This window comes from Odontesthes bonariensis, chromosome 4, assembly GCF_027942865.1.
Source record: "Odontesthes bonariensis isolate fOdoBon6 chromosome 4, fOdoBon6.hap1, whole genome shotgun sequence".
Classification (NCBI taxonomy): Eukaryota; Metazoa; Chordata; class Actinopteri; order Atheriniformes; family Atherinopsidae; genus Odontesthes; species Odontesthes bonariensis.
The window spans coordinates 24,021,984-24,038,881 of NC_134509.1; the positions used below are offsets into that span (position 1 = coordinate 24,021,984).

The 16,898-nt window shown below is 40.5% G+C and overlaps 2 protein-coding genes across 3 annotated transcripts; one reads left to right on the plus strand and one right to left on the minus strand.

Moving 5' to 3' along the window:
- Window positions 1-3,573: 3,573 nt before the first annotated feature.
- r3hcc1l (R3H domain and coiled-coil containing 1-like) lies at window positions 3,574-10,721 on the minus strand. Of its 2 annotated transcripts, none has more exons than XM_075463578.1 (7): window positions 10,607-10,721; window positions 9,733-10,255; window positions 8,471-8,664; window positions 7,799-7,869; window positions 7,376-7,471; window positions 6,912-7,052; window positions 3,574-4,706 (listed from the first exon to the last, which is right to left on the minus strand). In XM_075463578.1, exons 2-7 carry the CDS (start codon window positions 10,243-10,245, stop codon window positions 4,654-4,656), a joined length of 1,068 nt encoding a protein of 355 aa, XP_075319693.1. In that variant the 5' UTR covers window positions 10,246-10,255; window positions 10,607-10,721; the 3' UTR covers window positions 3,574-4,653. The 2 variants fall into 2 exon arrangements, with proteins under 2 accessions (XP_075319693.1, XP_075319694.1); XM_075463579.1 differs by having other exon boundaries at window positions 10,533-10,612.
- Window positions 10,722-10,926: 205 nt separating this feature from the next.
- On the plus strand, window positions 10,927-15,911 carry crtac1a (cartilage acidic protein 1a). Its single transcript, XM_075463571.1, has 14 exons — window positions 10,927-11,122; window positions 11,652-11,857; window positions 11,968-12,164; window positions 12,270-12,406; window positions 12,507-12,663; window positions 12,749-12,883; window positions 13,526-13,662; window positions 13,757-13,893; window positions 13,999-14,081; window positions 14,181-14,281; window positions 14,391-14,559; window positions 15,163-15,308; window positions 15,538-15,577; window positions 15,712-15,911. Exons 2-14 carry the CDS (start codon window positions 11,661-11,663, stop codon window positions 15,717-15,719), a joined length of 1,644 nt encoding a protein of 547 aa, XP_075319686.1. The 5' UTR covers window positions 10,927-11,122; window positions 11,652-11,660; the 3' UTR covers window positions 15,720-15,911.
- The last annotated feature ends 987 nt before the right edge of the window (window positions 15,912-16,898 follow it).

Sequence of the window (16,898 nt, forward strand, 5' to 3'; positions counted from 1 at the left end):
TACCATGATGTTCCTTTGTTGAACAAGGACGAATCAAAGCAAGTAAACCATCAGCTCCTTTCAAAACTGAAGTCACACAGTGCTCTACAAGACAAAAAGCACAGAATCAAAGCATGCAGTTTGAGACAAACTGTTTGTAAAAATGGGCTATACAAATAAAATTGCCTTGCCTAAACAGCACAAAAACCTAACAAAAATTCCTCTGCCATTGCAGGCCCAACTTAAATAAACATGCAATATTAATTAAAATAATTTAACACATATTGGTCTCTGACCAGCCGACCACAGTCGTCATCCGGGAAGATGGCAGGATTGTCCCAGTCTATGAGAGCTGGCACTCTGGGGGCCCTCTCCTTTCTCAGGCAGGCCACATTCTGGAGGACAGCACAGGCCACAATGATATCACATGCCCTGTCTGGGCTGATCCTCAGGTGGTTCAGACACTGAAAGCGTGCCTTCAGTAGGCCAAATGTCATTTCTATCCGGGCCCTTGTTCTGGCATGGGCATGGTTGTATGCCAGTTGTGCCTCCAGAGGGTCTGCAAATGGAGTGAGCAGAAAAGGCTGGCAGGCATACCCTCTGTCACCCAGCAATACACCCAGGAATTCACCTGTGAATACAAAATGTTACCATCACAACCTCATAAGTAGTGACATTCTTAACACAGCCATTATGTTAAAAGTGGTTGTCAATAGAGGTTCTGTGGCTCACCTTGTGATAGGCGCCTAATTGTGATAGTTTCAGCGGAGTGGTGAGTGTGATTTGTGCACTACTTACGCATTCAGGCGGTTCAGCAATGGTTTGCCACGCTTGCTCTCTTAGTTTTTTAACTGTGGCAGTATTTCCTTTTTGTTTTATTTTCTCCTTCACCTCTTCATAGGTTTCCATTAATAATTCTTGCTCCGCTGGGGAGAAATACGCCGCCCTTGTTGCCATGGTGAATCAGTGAATCTATGATCGATCGTGGGGTCTATTTAAGCAAGCCGTGTGCAGCACTTATCCGGGATCGGTTTCACTGGCTTAATGAATCCGTGTCTGCTCATCCTGGCTTGGCCTTTGTGCAACCAACTAAGCCTGGGCGCCCATGTTTTGGATTCCTTGAACCTGACTAAGTAATTCATCCTGGATGTCTAAATCCTACTTTTGTGCAACGGGCCCCAGATCAGGGCGGAACAAAATTAAAACAAAGGAGCATATATACTGTGGGGAACTAACGAGTGGCTGCAGCTGTGACTGACTGACAACAAACAAGATGATTGAAGAGCTGAGGACCAAACAGGGGAACTGAGGTCAAGTAGGGGTAATGAAAAGAAACAAGAATCTAAACACTGAGGACTGGAACTAAAACAGAGTACAATGGATAAGCACAAACAAAATTCCAACCAAGAACAAAGAACAGAGAGTAAACAAAGACTCTGAAAATGATTAAACCAAAGAACAAGACTAAGAACCCAAAGGACCGAACATCCACGGACCATGACAGTTAAAAGCTGATATGTCTGGTTGTAAATGCTGTGATTGACCATTCTGCACCCATTAAGCCTGTGATGACCGTGATTACATTTTCTTAGTTTTTGTTGTTTTAACTTGTGTTGTTATATATTTCCCATGCATATGTTTGTTTCTCTTTCTTGCTGTGACCTCAGATGCTGCTTCTCCTGGAAAAGAAAGCACACTCTTGGAAAACAGATTTAAATTCTTAACAGCTTTTATTTGCTGTTTAAATTAATGAATGAATGGATGAATGGATAAATAAAAGTAGGCAAAGTCAAAGGGAGGAGGTTGACGTAAGGTATGTTTTCTGACAGTTTTTGCTGCTAGGATACACACCATTCCCCACCATCTTTATTGCGGTCCTTTATTGTGTTGGGACATTAGATTATTCCTTCATTTGGACCGTGCCCTAAACTTCATTTGCTCCATAACATCAAGTGTTTCTGTGCAGCGTGTCTATGCAATAGAGTTGACACTTTGAACCACCACTTGCTCAGTAGTGGTTTATGTTTGTGTTGTTAATCTAATGATTGTGTATGGGGCTCCCAGTAGGCTGCTCTGCGGTACATCAGCTCCTTGTGAAGCCACAGAAAAGCATGAGATTATGGGCAGGGCTCAGATCTCACACGATGACGGTAAAGCACAGCTACAGGCTCCGTATGCAGCTCAGCTGCAGGGACAACGACACACGGGGAGGTCGTCTGTGAAAATTTGTCTACATTTGCAGCAATCCCACACTGGAAGTTTGTGAGGTAGTTATGAAAGAAGAGGCCACATGTGTAACAGAGGCCTAGCCGCTCCAATAAAGTTTCACTTGCTTAATGATGACGCATCAACACACAGTCTGCTGTTTACTCATCAGTTATAGAACATAAGAAAAGGTTTGTGCTGATCTAAAAATGCAAGTACCTTTTAAATGAATAAGACAGGTTTATAGCCGTCAGATCACATGATCAAACCCCATGTCTTTTGTCTTGCAATTAGAAGAAAAATCAAATGACCAAAGATAACTTTACAAAGATAAGATTCTGAAATTAAGATCAAAACTATCATTAAATCATTCCACTTCTTCGGTTTTATTTTACACTTTGATGTCATTGTTAAGTTTTTTTGGGCAAATTATACCCAAACAAATGCTGCATCATCATTAAAGACGACAACAAAGAGGGAAACAGTCTCATTGAAGGTAAGCAAGACTTTTCTCAAAAACTGAAATCTTGTGTTGTTTTGTCATGGGAACCCTCAAAAGAAATAAAAGCATTTTCCTCTGCTTTACTCAGCACTGTGCGCTCTCTTTCTGACAGATAACAACTTAGATGAATCATTCAGAACGCTGAATTAACTGATCCCGCTGCACAAAAATATCTTTGGAAACAGGGAATCTCATGATGAACATGAATTCCTCAGCACTCATTTAAAACCACAGATTTTAAAAGAAGATGCAGTGATGCCTCCTCTGCGGTTGCAGCACTTCAATTAGCTCTCAAAGAGCTACGTGGCACAACTACAGAGCGGCTATGTCGCTCCGGGCCAACGAACTGCGACGAAAGCAGCTTTCTCACACAAGCTAATTTGATGTTTGACTGAATTCAACTCAGTCATTCTGGTTAAATAATTGACCCTAGGTACCATTATGTTTTAAGCATTTAGGTTCAGAACTATTTGATGTATTTTTGTTTCCATTTTCTCCAGTAGTCGGGTCCAAACAAGGCAAAAATTTGAAACCAAATTTGAGTTTGATATGAAGGTTAAGAACAAATAACACATTTGCAGCTCCTATTATAAGCTGGCTGGCTGAGTGTGGTGTGATTATTGGCTCAGGAAGTGAATGAGTCACAGTGCCACATGGTCTGTGGTCAGCAGGGTGAAGCCACAGAGGGGCGACTGCTTGCAGCTGCCAGAAAAGCCTCCTGACACTGAGATGTTAGTGTGCGTCTGAGTAAGCTCAAACAGGAAAGCTGAGCCAGAATCTGAGGAAGTTCAATCAGATTACACTGACATAAAGCATTTTCTTTAATCTACACTTTGACAAAGTTGTGTCAGCAATTCATTTCAGCAAAAAGTGAAAACATATCACCATAAACTTGTAATTGTGCCTTTATTTAAATCATTTATTACTAATAATAATACATCAGTACAACAAACTAAACTGTGAAGAACTGAAAAATGTTAACAGACAATTCCACAAAACAGAGGGGATGAGTTATGCAGCCTCTTGAATATCCAATAATCTTTTTTTCTGCCAGCATAATCTTTTAAAAAGATCTATAAACCGACGTGGTGCTTGACGTGGACTTTAATTTTTGAGATTTCATTTTAGATGACCGTTTCTGTCAACTGGTTGGGACAACAGTGATGAGTGTCTCTATCAAAGCTTACACAACTTTGTTTTCAACGTTTTGCCTCAGAATACATCAAAAACCTCCATGATAATGCATCATAAGCTTTTAGGTTTTACCAGACCGAAGTCTGTCCACTGGACAAGCACAACAGCAGAGGCTCCGATTAAAAAATTATTCATAAACATGAGTTTAAACACTGCACACCACCTGACATAATGCATTAAAAATTAAAAACTTTGCAGTGTTATTTTAAAGTGAAAACATGATTCAACCAGTCAAACAGATTTAAGTCTCAACGATGCCTTCATACAGAATACGGGGAGGGTTTGCGTCATCATGGCTCATCTTTAGAAACATTCAAATTAATCCATTTAAAGCCATACATGTGGCCCTCTGAATGACTACAGAAAACAATTCTTTCAGTAAATACATTTGAAAATCCTAAGCTTCGGTCCTTCGATACAGAGCATCCTTATGAAAGAAAGCTGTGGTATAAGCTCTGGCATGAGTCTGTCTCTGCGTGGACCGCACCGAGTACCGGTGTGTGTGTGTGTGTGTGTGTGTGGGGGGGGGGGGGGGGGGTACTGGGATGCTGTGACCTAATCTAACACCGCAGGCTTCTGGGCAATGAGTGATGAGACAGACTGTAGCATGAAGGTTTAAAAAAAAAAAAAAAAAAAGTGGAGGGGATCCATTTATTTCACTGTGGTAGAAGGAGGGAGTGGTCAAAACGGAGAATTCGGGGAAGAAACAGAAATCTTGAGCTTCTGCTGCATCAAGTAGTCTTCAAAGAAAAGAAAAAAAAAAGTGCTTCCATTCACTTCCCTTCCCAAGCGTCTTCCTTCTGCTTGGCTGCCAGACGTTTTTGTTCTAAAAGATAAATCACACAAAGATAGTTCAACACATGAGTGAGGGAAAGGACACAGAAGCAACCCAACAGCTACTCCTATCATTTTCAATTATAATCTCCAAAATTGGCGGTGGCATGCCGCACGCGCCACTCTGCATCCCTTTTTACCTCCGTCCTATTTTCAAGCATCACCACTCCTGAAAAAACACTATAGCCACTCCATGCAAGCACATCCTGATCCCATCCAGTTGCAGCTCTTCTATGGTGCTTTAGGAGTTTTTTTTACTAAGACCTTTCTGCTTTTAAGCAGCACTGTCATGTGTCAAACTTTGTTTTTTTTATTATTATTTATTTATAAGGAACTATTGAAGTCGAGAAATAACCAGAACTATACGACCTACCTCCATTAAATTCCATCAGACACATATTCCTCCTGAGGTAAGAATCCAAGTTTAGGTAGTGTGCATCCAAACAGAAGCGTAAACTAATGTCTGAATCTGGCTGAAAACATTTATGTGGTAGACGTTTTATGATTTAATACAAATAATTTTAGTAGGCCTATTGTAAAAGTGTTTTATAGTTTAAGTTCGTATTAAGTCCCACTCAATGGTACAACTATGCCACCCGCTGACGTCAACCGGTACCTCCACTTTTGTTAGTTAAAATGTAGGAATATCCCAGTAAGTTTAGGCTCTGTGTGAGAAAATAATTGGCTTAAGGTAGCCTACCTACTCTCTGTCACTACGATCTGGAATGTAAAATAAAAGTCACCACAGCTCACTATTTGTGTGATCATATCTGCTGTGGCACTTAAAAACATAAATAATTAACATATCGTACGACTTACCCACAGCAGTGCGCCGCCGGTGTGTTTTTGGCTTTGTCGTAGGCATTCACGCAACAGTTTTTAGTGGAACACTCAAAAATTAAGCTTAACATAGAGGGGATGAACTGACAGCGAAGCTCAGGGTTTATCAAGCTGTTATGTGACTTAGGAAATCTGAACAGCCGACTGTTTCTTCAGCCTTCCACACCACATACATTTCACTGCGTGTTGTACCTGTATAACTGTGACAATCTGAATCAATCTGTGGTGTCATGTTTCTCTAAACTCGGGCAGTTTAACACATGAATCACAACAACACTGTGCCTAAAGGACTACAGATGAGGGAAATGTAAGCATTTGAGAAGGAAACTGCCAGTCAAGTGTTTGTCTATCAGTTTGGAGTGTGGTAGTGTGAGCTGTAGTGTATACTCTCTCATATGGTAAAAGCATGATTCAAGGGTTATTATGGGGAATTAGTTTAAGAAATACATTTTCATGGCTTCATAAAACTGTATATCAATCTCAAAAGTGGCACACCCCATGGAAGACAAAAGTGAAGAGTAGTCCAGCTTACTCCAGCCCCCTAAAACTGTTACTGTGCTACAGTAACCTTTTAGAATTTAGATCACTTTACAGACATTTCATGAACATCTTAGGAAAATGTGTAAACTTGAGTAATGTCTCCTTTTTAAGTTTATGTGGCTGCTTGAAAATGCAGCAAACAGAAGAGCCAGCGGCAAAATAAATCTTTGCGTGTGGCATCTCTTCCAAGAACACAAGGTTTAGCACATGATGCACTTCTACGCTTGCATTTACTGAGTGTGCAGGGATCTTACATAAGAGCACAGCAGCGTGTCTATGCTAAGAACAAAGGAGCTGTTTTTAGTCTGTCAAAGCTCTCTGACTTCCTGGACTGACTGTTCAGTGGACAGCAGTTGTGGTTTTCTGTGCCTATATACTTATGTTCTCTCTGTGAAGGGAAATGGCTGCTGTACTGATTATAGACCTGCTATGATGTGCTCAGCAATGGATGGACTTCTCTTGGCATCAGTTTGCAACTTTCCATTTCCTTCTGTAAAGAAATGCAAACAGCTCCCACTTGTGGTGGAACTCTTGGGACATGAACACTAGGACTGTCAGATATGGGCCACTATGCATTTCATTCATTTTTTATTTCAGGGCTGATTTCAGGTTGACTGGGCACCTTGCGTGTTTCTCATTTATGATTCAGCAGCAGCCCACACCTAAAATAAAACCTTGTTATCATTGTCATTATCACTACACAAGTGGAGCACAACTAGGAATCGAAGAAGAAAGAGAAAACCCTGAGAAGGAGGAACATTTTTTTCTGCTGACGACACGCCATTATCATAAGCGGAGCATAATGCGTATAGCGTACCTTTTGCCTCCTGGAGTTTCTTCCTCTCTGCCTCACGTTGCTCCTTCGTCTGGTTGCTTCTAACACCAAGGGCACCAATCACGAGCTGCCGAGCCAGTGCTGCACTCGTCTGAGGTCTCTCTTTAGCAGGCAGGAGGTAGTCTGTGGATACGAGGAAGAAAGAATAAACGGGGGACCCACTTCATATCAGTATTTACATGTGAAAGATAACAGCACACTGGATAATGATATTCATCCTATAAGAGTAAAAGAAAAAAGGCAGCATTGAGCAGAGATGGGTGAAGTGCACAGAATCTACAGAAAAACTGAAAAGATGTGTTGACTTTACTGTGACTGAAGGGAACTGATAAAAAAAAAAAAAGCATTTGTGAAAAGACTTTTGAAAGCATCCTCCTTTTTTCCACTGTACAACAGAAAAGAAGTTATTAAATAAATTCTTAAAAGAAAGATGGGTACACCGGTACCTGAGCAGCTACGGGCTTGGGCCTTTGTGGCAGGGGATGACTTGGAGAGTGGTCTGAGCTTCATGAGTGGATGTTTGGATCTTAGAGCTTCACGAGCTAAAAATGGAAAAGAACAGGTTGTTCAGTATCTGATCACAACTGTAAAGCACACATTTGTAAGACAAAATTAAGAACATGTTCAAATTTGTTTACTCAGTTTACAGATGATAGTTTTAAACATAACATAAAAGCTTAGGAGCAAATAATTACTCAATATTATCAGTGTTGAGTTTATAATTAGGGATCAGTTAATATCTAGTGATTCTCTATACTAAACAACTCTTTAGTGTTGTGGCAAAATCATTCAGCAATTAAATACAATTTCTGGCAAACTTACTATTACATCATGTAATTATATCAAATCCTTTGCAAAGTTTCACTAACCTGCTATGGGGCTTGAGAAGAGGCCAAGGGCATGTGTGTCATCAATCCACTTAATGTCAAAGCCTCTTTGTCTGAAAAAAGTCCGCAGTCACATCAAGTCAGAACAGATTATTTAACAACTGACACCTTTCAGGTACAAAAAGGCGCCATCAGAGATCTCACCACTCCATCCCGTGGCGAACCTTCTACAGCCTTAAAATTGATCATTAAAATTTGGAAAAATTACTCTCTTATGGGACTGGGAGCAAATTGACTCTTTTTTTGGATTTTATGAGTTTGGCTGTGTTGCTGTGAATCAGATGATGGTTTTGAGATTTTATTGTACGAGGACAAAAACAAGAGTATACTGCGGGAATGAAAAGAATGCGGGAGTTGGCCTGGATTCTCACTTAGATGATGCGTTAGTGCTTGCTGGCAGGTGCACCTGATCATTGAAACTGTCTGGCTGGGGCCTGCACAGCTACTTCAAAAAGTTTAACTTTTCTCAGTGACAGAATCAGACTTTCCTTTGTCATTCAAACTGAATGAGAAGCAAAACAGCTGAAGCTGAAATGAGTTTATGTGAATCCTGCCTTAGCGCTACTAAATTATTCACAAACAATCATGACTTGATTTCAACAGCTATAGGTGTTTCTGATACACTTGGTAGACATTAGATTGACCTATACATACTGGTAGCTCTGAAATAACTTGAGAAGGTCATCAATCTTGAACTCCGGAGGAAAGTCGTAGATCTCTACAATATGAGAAAGTTCATCCTCTGTGAGGTCAATGTCCTCATCATCGTCGTCGTCTCTGTCCATATTGTAGTAATTGAACCTAGGTCCCTGGATCGACCTCTTCTTCCTACCCTCCTTTAAAGCCAGCTGGAGAGGTACAGCAGTAGGATTGACAACAGAAGGAAGAGAATGAGAAATTTTAAACTTGAATAACAATTTTGTATTGCCTTTGTCTTGAGTTGTTTCGACCTGTTTCTAGCAAACATTACTGGATGTGCACTGGATCCATGGAGAGGAGCTGCAGTTGGCTGCCCCGACACTGTAATAAACTTCTTTAACAAACACACAATTTCATCATCATTAAATTCTTGTTTTCTGAATAGTTCAATTTCTCAATCATAAAATGCTATACCACAGTTCAGAGTTTTAATATAGACTTGTAGAATATCTAAATTCTTACCTGGTTTTAATGCGGTTTGTGTGTTTGTTTTGCTCTCCTCATCGGAGAACATCCTCACCTTGGTGCTGAAGTTAGTGTTACTCATTTCTGAATTTGCACCTACTGTCATGCTGTGTTAGGCACGAGTGGCTGCTAAATTTTTCTGGGATAGCGGTTGGAACTGGTATATGAGGTCGAAACACTGATTATACTAAAAAATTCTTATTAAATATGATAAGAAGTCACCCGATCTTGACAATGCTTTTGACAACAAAGGGTTAGACGAGCCCAGTGTTTTTACAAAGGAAAATCAGAATGCAACAAATCTTAAGATTCACAATTAATTCATTAGTGCAGTTACTAGAAATGAAGACATATTATAAAAAATTAAACTGTTGTAATTTAAGATATGACGTGACATGTCACTGCTTTGGGACTTGTGGTGCTCCAGTCTGCTCTTTTGTTTGCCTTGACACAACATCTTCTTCTGCTCTTGCCAAAGAGATATTAACCCTTGGTAAAATTGTAAGTTTCTAGATTTTTTGAAGTGGAAACAGTTTCCTTACTTGTCAACTTTACTCAAGAGGCCATCACTTCCCTTCAAAGCATAATGAACACTGCCTAATGCTCCCTAGTTGTGGACTCCCCCTTTGTGATGACGTTGAACAGTAGTTCTATACACTGCATTTCTAGCTAAACGTGAATATATTGGAAACTAAGTATCTACGAATCTCAAGGCAGGTTGAATAACACCAGAATCCACACCAAGTTCTCACCTCTTCAAGTAGATGTGGATCCAAACAGTCTCCATCATCATTGAACAAGGTGTCCCAACTCTCCTCCTCCTGCTCCTCCTCATCTTGTTTCAGCTGTGAAGAAGCCTCTTCCTCCGACTTGTTTAAGCCGGACTGCCCATTAACCTCTGCATCCTGTAACTGCTTCTCCTTCACAAGAGATTGGACGTCATTGTTCTGAGCATCATCTCCATCTCCTCCAACAGGCGCTGCCTTCTCTGCTCCACCAGCTTTGTCCTTCCTGTTTTTAGCGTTCTTTCGTGCCTTGTCCGTGTACCGAGGTCTGGGTCTTGGTTTAACTTCTCCCTGAGCTTGAGGTTTGTCTTTTGAGGTTTGAAGTCGTTGTTTGGGGACGTACAGCGCCTGATTTGGCCTCTTTGACTGAGAGTGGGGTGTTGGTGTTGGCTGGGTCGTAGCACAGTCTTCCTTTGGCTGTTCCTCTAGCTGTTCCTCTAGCTGTTCTTCTAGCTGTTCCTTTGGCTGTTCTTCCTCCATGGCAAAACAACTTGATACAACGAGAAGCATTCATTTTCATAACACTTCCTCTACATTCATTTAATTTAAAAACTAATCTTACCGGAACTAAATAGATAAACAAGAATCTTTAATAACTGAAATTGAATTATGAACAAAAAAACGTGTCGGGTAGTACATTACATACACAAAATTTAACAGAATGGGTTAGCTACAGCTAGCTTACTTGTTTCGCTAACTAAATCTGCTCTCATTTAGCCAGTAATAATTGTTTATGCATAACACAATACAAAATAGATTAAATTCACCATTAAATGTATTTGCATCCATGTACTTCCATTCAAACTACGTCAACCTTAGTTATTTTTTTATTTCAGCTTACCCGTGTTCAGTTTGTTTAACAACAGCTTTTTGTCGCGCAACTGACGTAAGTGAACGACGGCGCACAGCATTGTGGGAGATGGTATCCTTTCACGGCAGTAAAGCTGAATCACTCTAAACGAGAAGTACATTTGTGTCTTGACTTTTTTTTTTTTTTAAATGTTTTTTGGCTTTCCAAGTCAATGTCTCGAACATTGTGACATAATAACATACGGTAGAAGTTATTCATTCTCTGACGATGGTATCTGTTTCGACAGCAATCACATGGAGGAACCTCTCGGTCTCAGGGATACACCCACATACATGATCAGTTTACACATTGGACTACATTCTAATTATTCGGCTAGTTTCTTGCTGATTGGCTAGAATCCTCCACATTACACAAGCTGTTTCATAAATTTTTATCTAACGAGTTGTGTAAGGTGGAATCCCTTTGCCAGATTATATAAACCATCACCGTGAGGACTGACTCTATTGCGGGGAAATCCGATCGGTTGCATCTTTATTCACTGACACGGTAAGAGGGTAATAATCATCGTGATGGAGTAAAAAACTTGCGTGCGACTCTGCACAGTGGGCACATACGGTAAAGCTGGATGTTGTGCAAACTACGGAGATCAAGTTATAGACCATTTCTTGCATCACCATTATTTCTTTATTGATAAACAGTAATATAGAAAATACAATTTGAAATTCGCATTAAAAACGACGCTGTGTGCTCATAGTGCAGCTGCAGAAATGTTGATTTTCGTGTCATTACAAAATGTAGAAATTTGAGAGGATTGCTTTCTTACAATTGGAAAGTTATGACATTTATTGATGGACTGATAACAAAAATAGATGCAAGCCTAAAATGATAACTGGTGCTTATCCTTTGATTTGAACTTTATTTCCTCTCCATCTTATAACCTCACATGCCTCACAGTTTCACAAATTCTGTGTAAATTGTGATTTACTCATTTACAAAGTATCAGACCAGTTTGGCACAAGAGAGGTTGCATATTGAGCTGAGTTGCACTGACAGGTTTTCTTCTGTGTCTAATCAGGTTGCAGTCATGTGGGGCTCAGGTTTGCTGCTCCTCCTGGTCACACTCTGGTATCAGTCTGATGCCCAGAACTCTGAGCCCATGCTCAAGGTCGTCACACAGACTATGCTTCCACCTGACAGTGTGCACAATCCCACCCAACTCAACTATGGCATGGCTGTGACAGACGTGGATGGTGATGGTGACTTGGAAGTGGTGGTGGCAGGGTGAGTGCTAAAATCGTTAAATCATGACTCATGTCATTTTTATTTTTTAATTCTATTATTCAACACAAAACCATGCGGGTCAAACAAACATATGTGATGTTTGCTCTCAGGTACAACGGACCCAACCTGGTGCTGAAGTACGACCGCACCCAAAACAAGCTGGTAAACATTGCTATTGATGACAGTAACTCACCGTACTATGCACTGAGGGACCGAGGAGGAAATGCTATTGGAGTTACTGCCTGTGATGTGGATGGAGATGGACGCGAGGAGATCTATTTCCTCAATACGAACAATGCCTACTCTGGTAAATATAGTATTCTCAGTAACAGGGCACAACAATGACAATTTCCTGTAAATAATTTCAGATGACTGAATGATTTCTCCTCATAAAATATGACTTTTTGTGCAGGGCGGGCAACCTACTCAGACAAGCTATTTAAGTTTCGTAATGGTCGTTATGAGGATCTGCTCGGTGATGAACTCAATATACGTCGTGGTGTTGCTAATCACATGGCAGGACGTTCAGTTGCATGTATCGACAGAAAGGTCAGTAAACCCACATTATTCATCGTTGGATTCTACACATTTCACCCTCTGTATTTTAGAAATGAATTTTCCCTCCATTAAAACTATTGCTGTTCTGCAGGGAACAGGTCGTTATGCCATCTACGTGGCCAACTACGCCCAAGGCAGCATCGGCCCCCACGTTCTCCTCGAAATGGACGAGACCGCTAGTGACTTGTCCAAGGGAGTCATTGCTCTGTCTAATGTAGCTGCTGAGGCTGGCGTCAACAAGCTCACAGGTTAGAAGTCCCGCAGAACTGAAACGTGCCATGTTGTGAAGGAATTAAAAGCACCTGAAGCCTTTACGGTCGTCATGCCTTTCAGGTGGTCGTGGTGTGGTTGTCGGACCAATCCTGAACCAAGCGAAGTCTGACGTGTTCTGCGACAATGAGAACGGACCCAACTTCCTGTTTAAGAATAAAGGAGATGGGACTTTTGTGGACATGGCACGACAGGCAGGTGGGAAAAAGACAGGAGAAGACAAAATCATGTGTGATTGGAATAGAACTAACTGTGTCTCTATATTTTGTAGTAATTTGATGTATTTTAAGGTCCTAGTTTTAAGTGTCTTTAACAGTCATCTTAAAGCAACACTTTAAGATAACAAAAATACTTTTTTGGTTCTCCCTACAGTTGTGAAATGTAACACTGCTGTTGTAAAATCAAATATCCATCTATTTATCTGTTTTCCCTCTAATGACATTGTCTTGGGTTCCTTTGCAACATATTCTGGCTGCTGCTGGCCATATCATGCTGGTGCTATGAATTATTGGCAAATATAGGAGATGAGCTGTGTATGCCAGAAAAAACATTATCCAGATAATGCACTTTCTACAAAATGCGACCATTTAAGTACATTGGACTGACTTGCAGGTTGAAACCACTCTCGTGTCTGCTTTCTCAAGCATCCTGTTTGCTTGACCTATGACAAAGTTGCCACTCGTTATATGACAACCTCACAATGTCTACACCACAAGTTTTCATTTATACATTACAGGCTTGAGTAAGAATGTGACTGGATTAATAGTATGAAGGCATTAGTCTTTCATTGCTGAATTTTATTAAAAAGAGTTATGTGGTTTCGTCATGCCCACCACAAAGGTGTGGAGGACCAGTACCAGCATGGCAGAGGAGTGGCACTAGCTGACTTCAATGGCGATGGAAAGACAGACATTGTCTATGGCAACTGGAACGGCCCACACAGACTTTACCTGCAGACCAGCGACTCTAAATTTCGGGTAAGAAAAGCGAAGAAATTGGTGTGATTAAAGGTTTTTTTTTTTTTTAAATTTTATGAAGCATGGCTTGACGGTTGAATTTTGTCTTGTGCAGAATATTGCTACTGGGGGATTTGCTGCACCCTCGCCTATCCGCACTGTCATCGCTGCTGACTTTGATAATGACAAGGAGTTGGATGTGTTTTTTAACAATATTGCCTACAGAGGAAACGCCCCTAACAGGCTGTTTAGGTAATCTTTCAATTGTTATTTGAATACACACCCTGACAAATGGCTGTAAATGGCTGTGAATAGATTTTGACATCAGAATTTTTGAAAAGCTTGTTTTGTTTGCAGGGTTTCAAGGAGGACTAACGCAGACCCTCTGATCCAGGAACTTAATGTGGGAGATGCTGCTGAGCCCGAGGGGAGAGGAACAGGTAGGCTGTCAGCTTCTTGATCAGGTAGCTGTAACATAAAACCTTTATTTGCGTGTTGTTTCAGTTGTTGGAGTAAAGCACTGTGTGTGTTTTGGACAGGCGGCACCGTGACAGATTTCGATGGAGACGGAAAGCTGGACCTGCTGCTGGCACATGGCGAGAGCGCCCAGCAGCCAATCTCTGTCTTCAAGGTCACACAGGTGTGTGTGTGTGTGTGTGTGTGTGTGTGTGTACTTATGCATGTGTGTGTTTGTTCATAATAACTTGGCTCTCATTACTCACAACCTAACTTATCATCCTTGTTGGCAGGGCTTGTCCAACAGCTGGCTGCGAGTCATTCCTCGTACCCGGTTTGGAGCCTTCGCTCGTGGTGCCAAGGTAACGGCCTTCACCGGTCAGAGCGGTGCTCTCACTCGCATCATTGATGGAGGCTCCGGGTACCTGTGTGAGATGGAACCTGTTGCCCACTTTGGTTTAGGTGCGTTTCTTTACGTGTTAAATATACTGAGGGGAGTTATATCAACTAAACAATAGTGTTCATTGCCACAGTTGTCATGTCAGCATATTAAAGGTCCAGTGTCTAGAATGTAGCAGCGTTTTTATTGTAGAATTTCCAGAAACCACCTCTCCTAACTACTGTTTCTTTGACTCATAGCTTATAGATTTTAGAGAAACTCTGCAGTTAGTCAGAAAATTCGAGTCAACGTCATAACTTTGCATCACCTGGGTCTTTATACACCATAATATGTAAATAAATGCCAATATATCACAGTCAACTTCACAATCATGCAAATTACCATGATTAAAAATTCTTATTTCTTCTCATTGCCAAAATAAATAGCTTGTTCCAAGATAATAAAAAACACACAAAAAGAGTTCAAGTTATTTTGAGTTTCTGCTAATAGAAGAATAAACCAAATGTAGTGACTGCCAGCATGCAGTTCGGTTAGCTTAGAAGAAGAATTGGAATCAGTGGGAAACAGGCCTGACTTTGTGCACATGCAATCAACTTGTATTTAACTTAGAATTAGCTTTTAAAAGTGATATTTTCTACCTCCCTTTTTTCACCCATGATTCCCAGGATCGGACGAGGTAAAGGTACTGGAGGTCTCCTGGCCAGATGGCACTACCTTCACCCGAGCTCTTGTGACTGGTGAAATGAACTCTGTGGTGGAAATAGCTTATCCTAAAGAAGGGGAGGTTTCTGTACTTGCCAATGACACGCAGGTACACAGCACGGACTCACGGCATGAATTATGAGCATTTGAATTATTCCCATCAATGTCTGTAAGTGACATCAATTGACATCACAATCTGTATCCCTCTCCTTCTGTTACACTGTTATCACACTTAATTTAGAAACTGTTTTACAACAAAAAATCTGAAAAAACTGCAATTTGCTCCATATATTTGACTTAAATAAGCTGTTTTTTATTTTTATTTGTATTTTTTTCAGTGTGGTAGTGGGTTCACTGTCAAGGAAGGTCGCTGTGCAGGTGAGTCTTTTTAAAATAAAAAGCCTGAAAGATTAATGCAACTATTTAAGATCTATAATTAATTAGTCTTATTTTAATTTATTTTCATGATTTTACAGTATTCTGAAATTTACTTTAGTTTTATGTTTCAACAGGTATTTGAGGAAGGTCGCATGAAATGCCATAAAGACTTGCTGTGGTATGAAATACTGCTACAAAGAACAAGGCTTTCAATTCTTTTCTTTTCATTTGTGTTTTGGAAGAGGGGCCTTCTTGTTTTCTTTACTCTATGAGTAGTTTATTTTAACTAACTTTTCATTTTCACTACCTTAAATAAACTTGTTTGATATCAATACGCTGGCTGAGTCAGATTATCATTTCATGGATACACATAGGTCGTATGTGTCTTCTGCACTGTGAGCTTCTGGTCTTTGCTCTCTCTTACTACCTTGTCATTTACAATGATTTAGACCGACAACAGCAGCAAAAGTAATGGAATGTATGCTGAGTTTGCTCCTAGACCTGCTGAAACAAAACCTATTAGAATTTGACTGATGCAGACTCAGTGAAAACATATCGGCAAGAATCACAGTTTTTTGCAAAAGACACAAATTGAGTTGTTCCCCTGAGCACGCTTCTTCTGCATTTCTTCGTCTTCACTCCACACGGATGATCTTGTTTTCAGTGTGGACCACTCACACTGTTTTGGTGTAATCTGATATCAGTCTGTCGATTCATCGATTCATCCACCATTTCTGTTGTTCTCTTGTTCTCTCCCTCCATCCATGCAGCATTGGCTCCATTTTACTATGGTGTTCGTTCTTCAGTCTCAACGGTCGAAGCTTCCTGTTTAAACACATTTTCCCTACTGTGTGTCACAGTGCTGTTTGCACTGACTGATCAGAGGTGAGAGTTGCCTTCAGGGTAAAAAGGACAGTTTGTCCTCCAACATCACACGCTTAGAACAAACATCAGCCTAAAGGATCTACGGTCAGACATATTTGACATCCTTCTTTGTGTATGTTTCCAATTTACTTTAATGGGCTGAAGTTGTTTTTGTGGTGGCGAATTGATGATGTGGTTGACCAAAGATGTTTTTTCAGCCATTCGTGTAGCATGAATGCAAATATAGGGGACTTTGCATCAACACAGTTTGTTACAACATTGTACTAATATTGCATGCAGTGAGTGTACATTATGTACAGAAAGCTTTCAGCACAGCAAAAACTTTAATTAGTCACTTATAGAAAAAAAAAATTACAAGGAATGTGCTGATTGTGAAATTGTGGGCAGATACTGATTGTTTGATATCAGTGAAACAAAAAAAACAGTATTCCAGCTC

Coding starts and splice junctions, on each gene's coding strand:
- crtac1a (XM_075463571.1), top strand. CDS start 11,661: ATGTGGGGCTCAGGTTTGCTGCTCCTCCTGGTCACACTCTGGTATCAG. Junction 11,858..11,967: donor TTGGAAGTGGTGGTGGCAGG/GTGAGTGCTAAA, acceptor GTTTGCTCTCAG/GTACAACGGACCCAACCTGG. Junction 15,309..15,537: donor TACTTGCCAATGACACGCAG/GTACACAGCACG, acceptor TATTTTTTTCAG/TGTGGTAGTGGGTTCACTGT.
- r3hcc1l (XM_075463578.1), bottom strand. CDS start 10,245: ATGGAGGAAGAACAGCCAAAGGAACAGCTAGAAGAACAGCTAGAGGAA. Junction 8,665..9,732: donor ATCCACATCTACTTGAAGAG/GTGAGAACTTGG, acceptor GTACCTCTCCAG/CTGGCTTTAAAGGAGGGTAG. Junction 7,870..8,470: donor AAGTTATTTCAGAGCTACCA/GTATGTATAGGT, acceptor GACTTTTTTCAG/ACAAAGAGGCTTTGACATTA.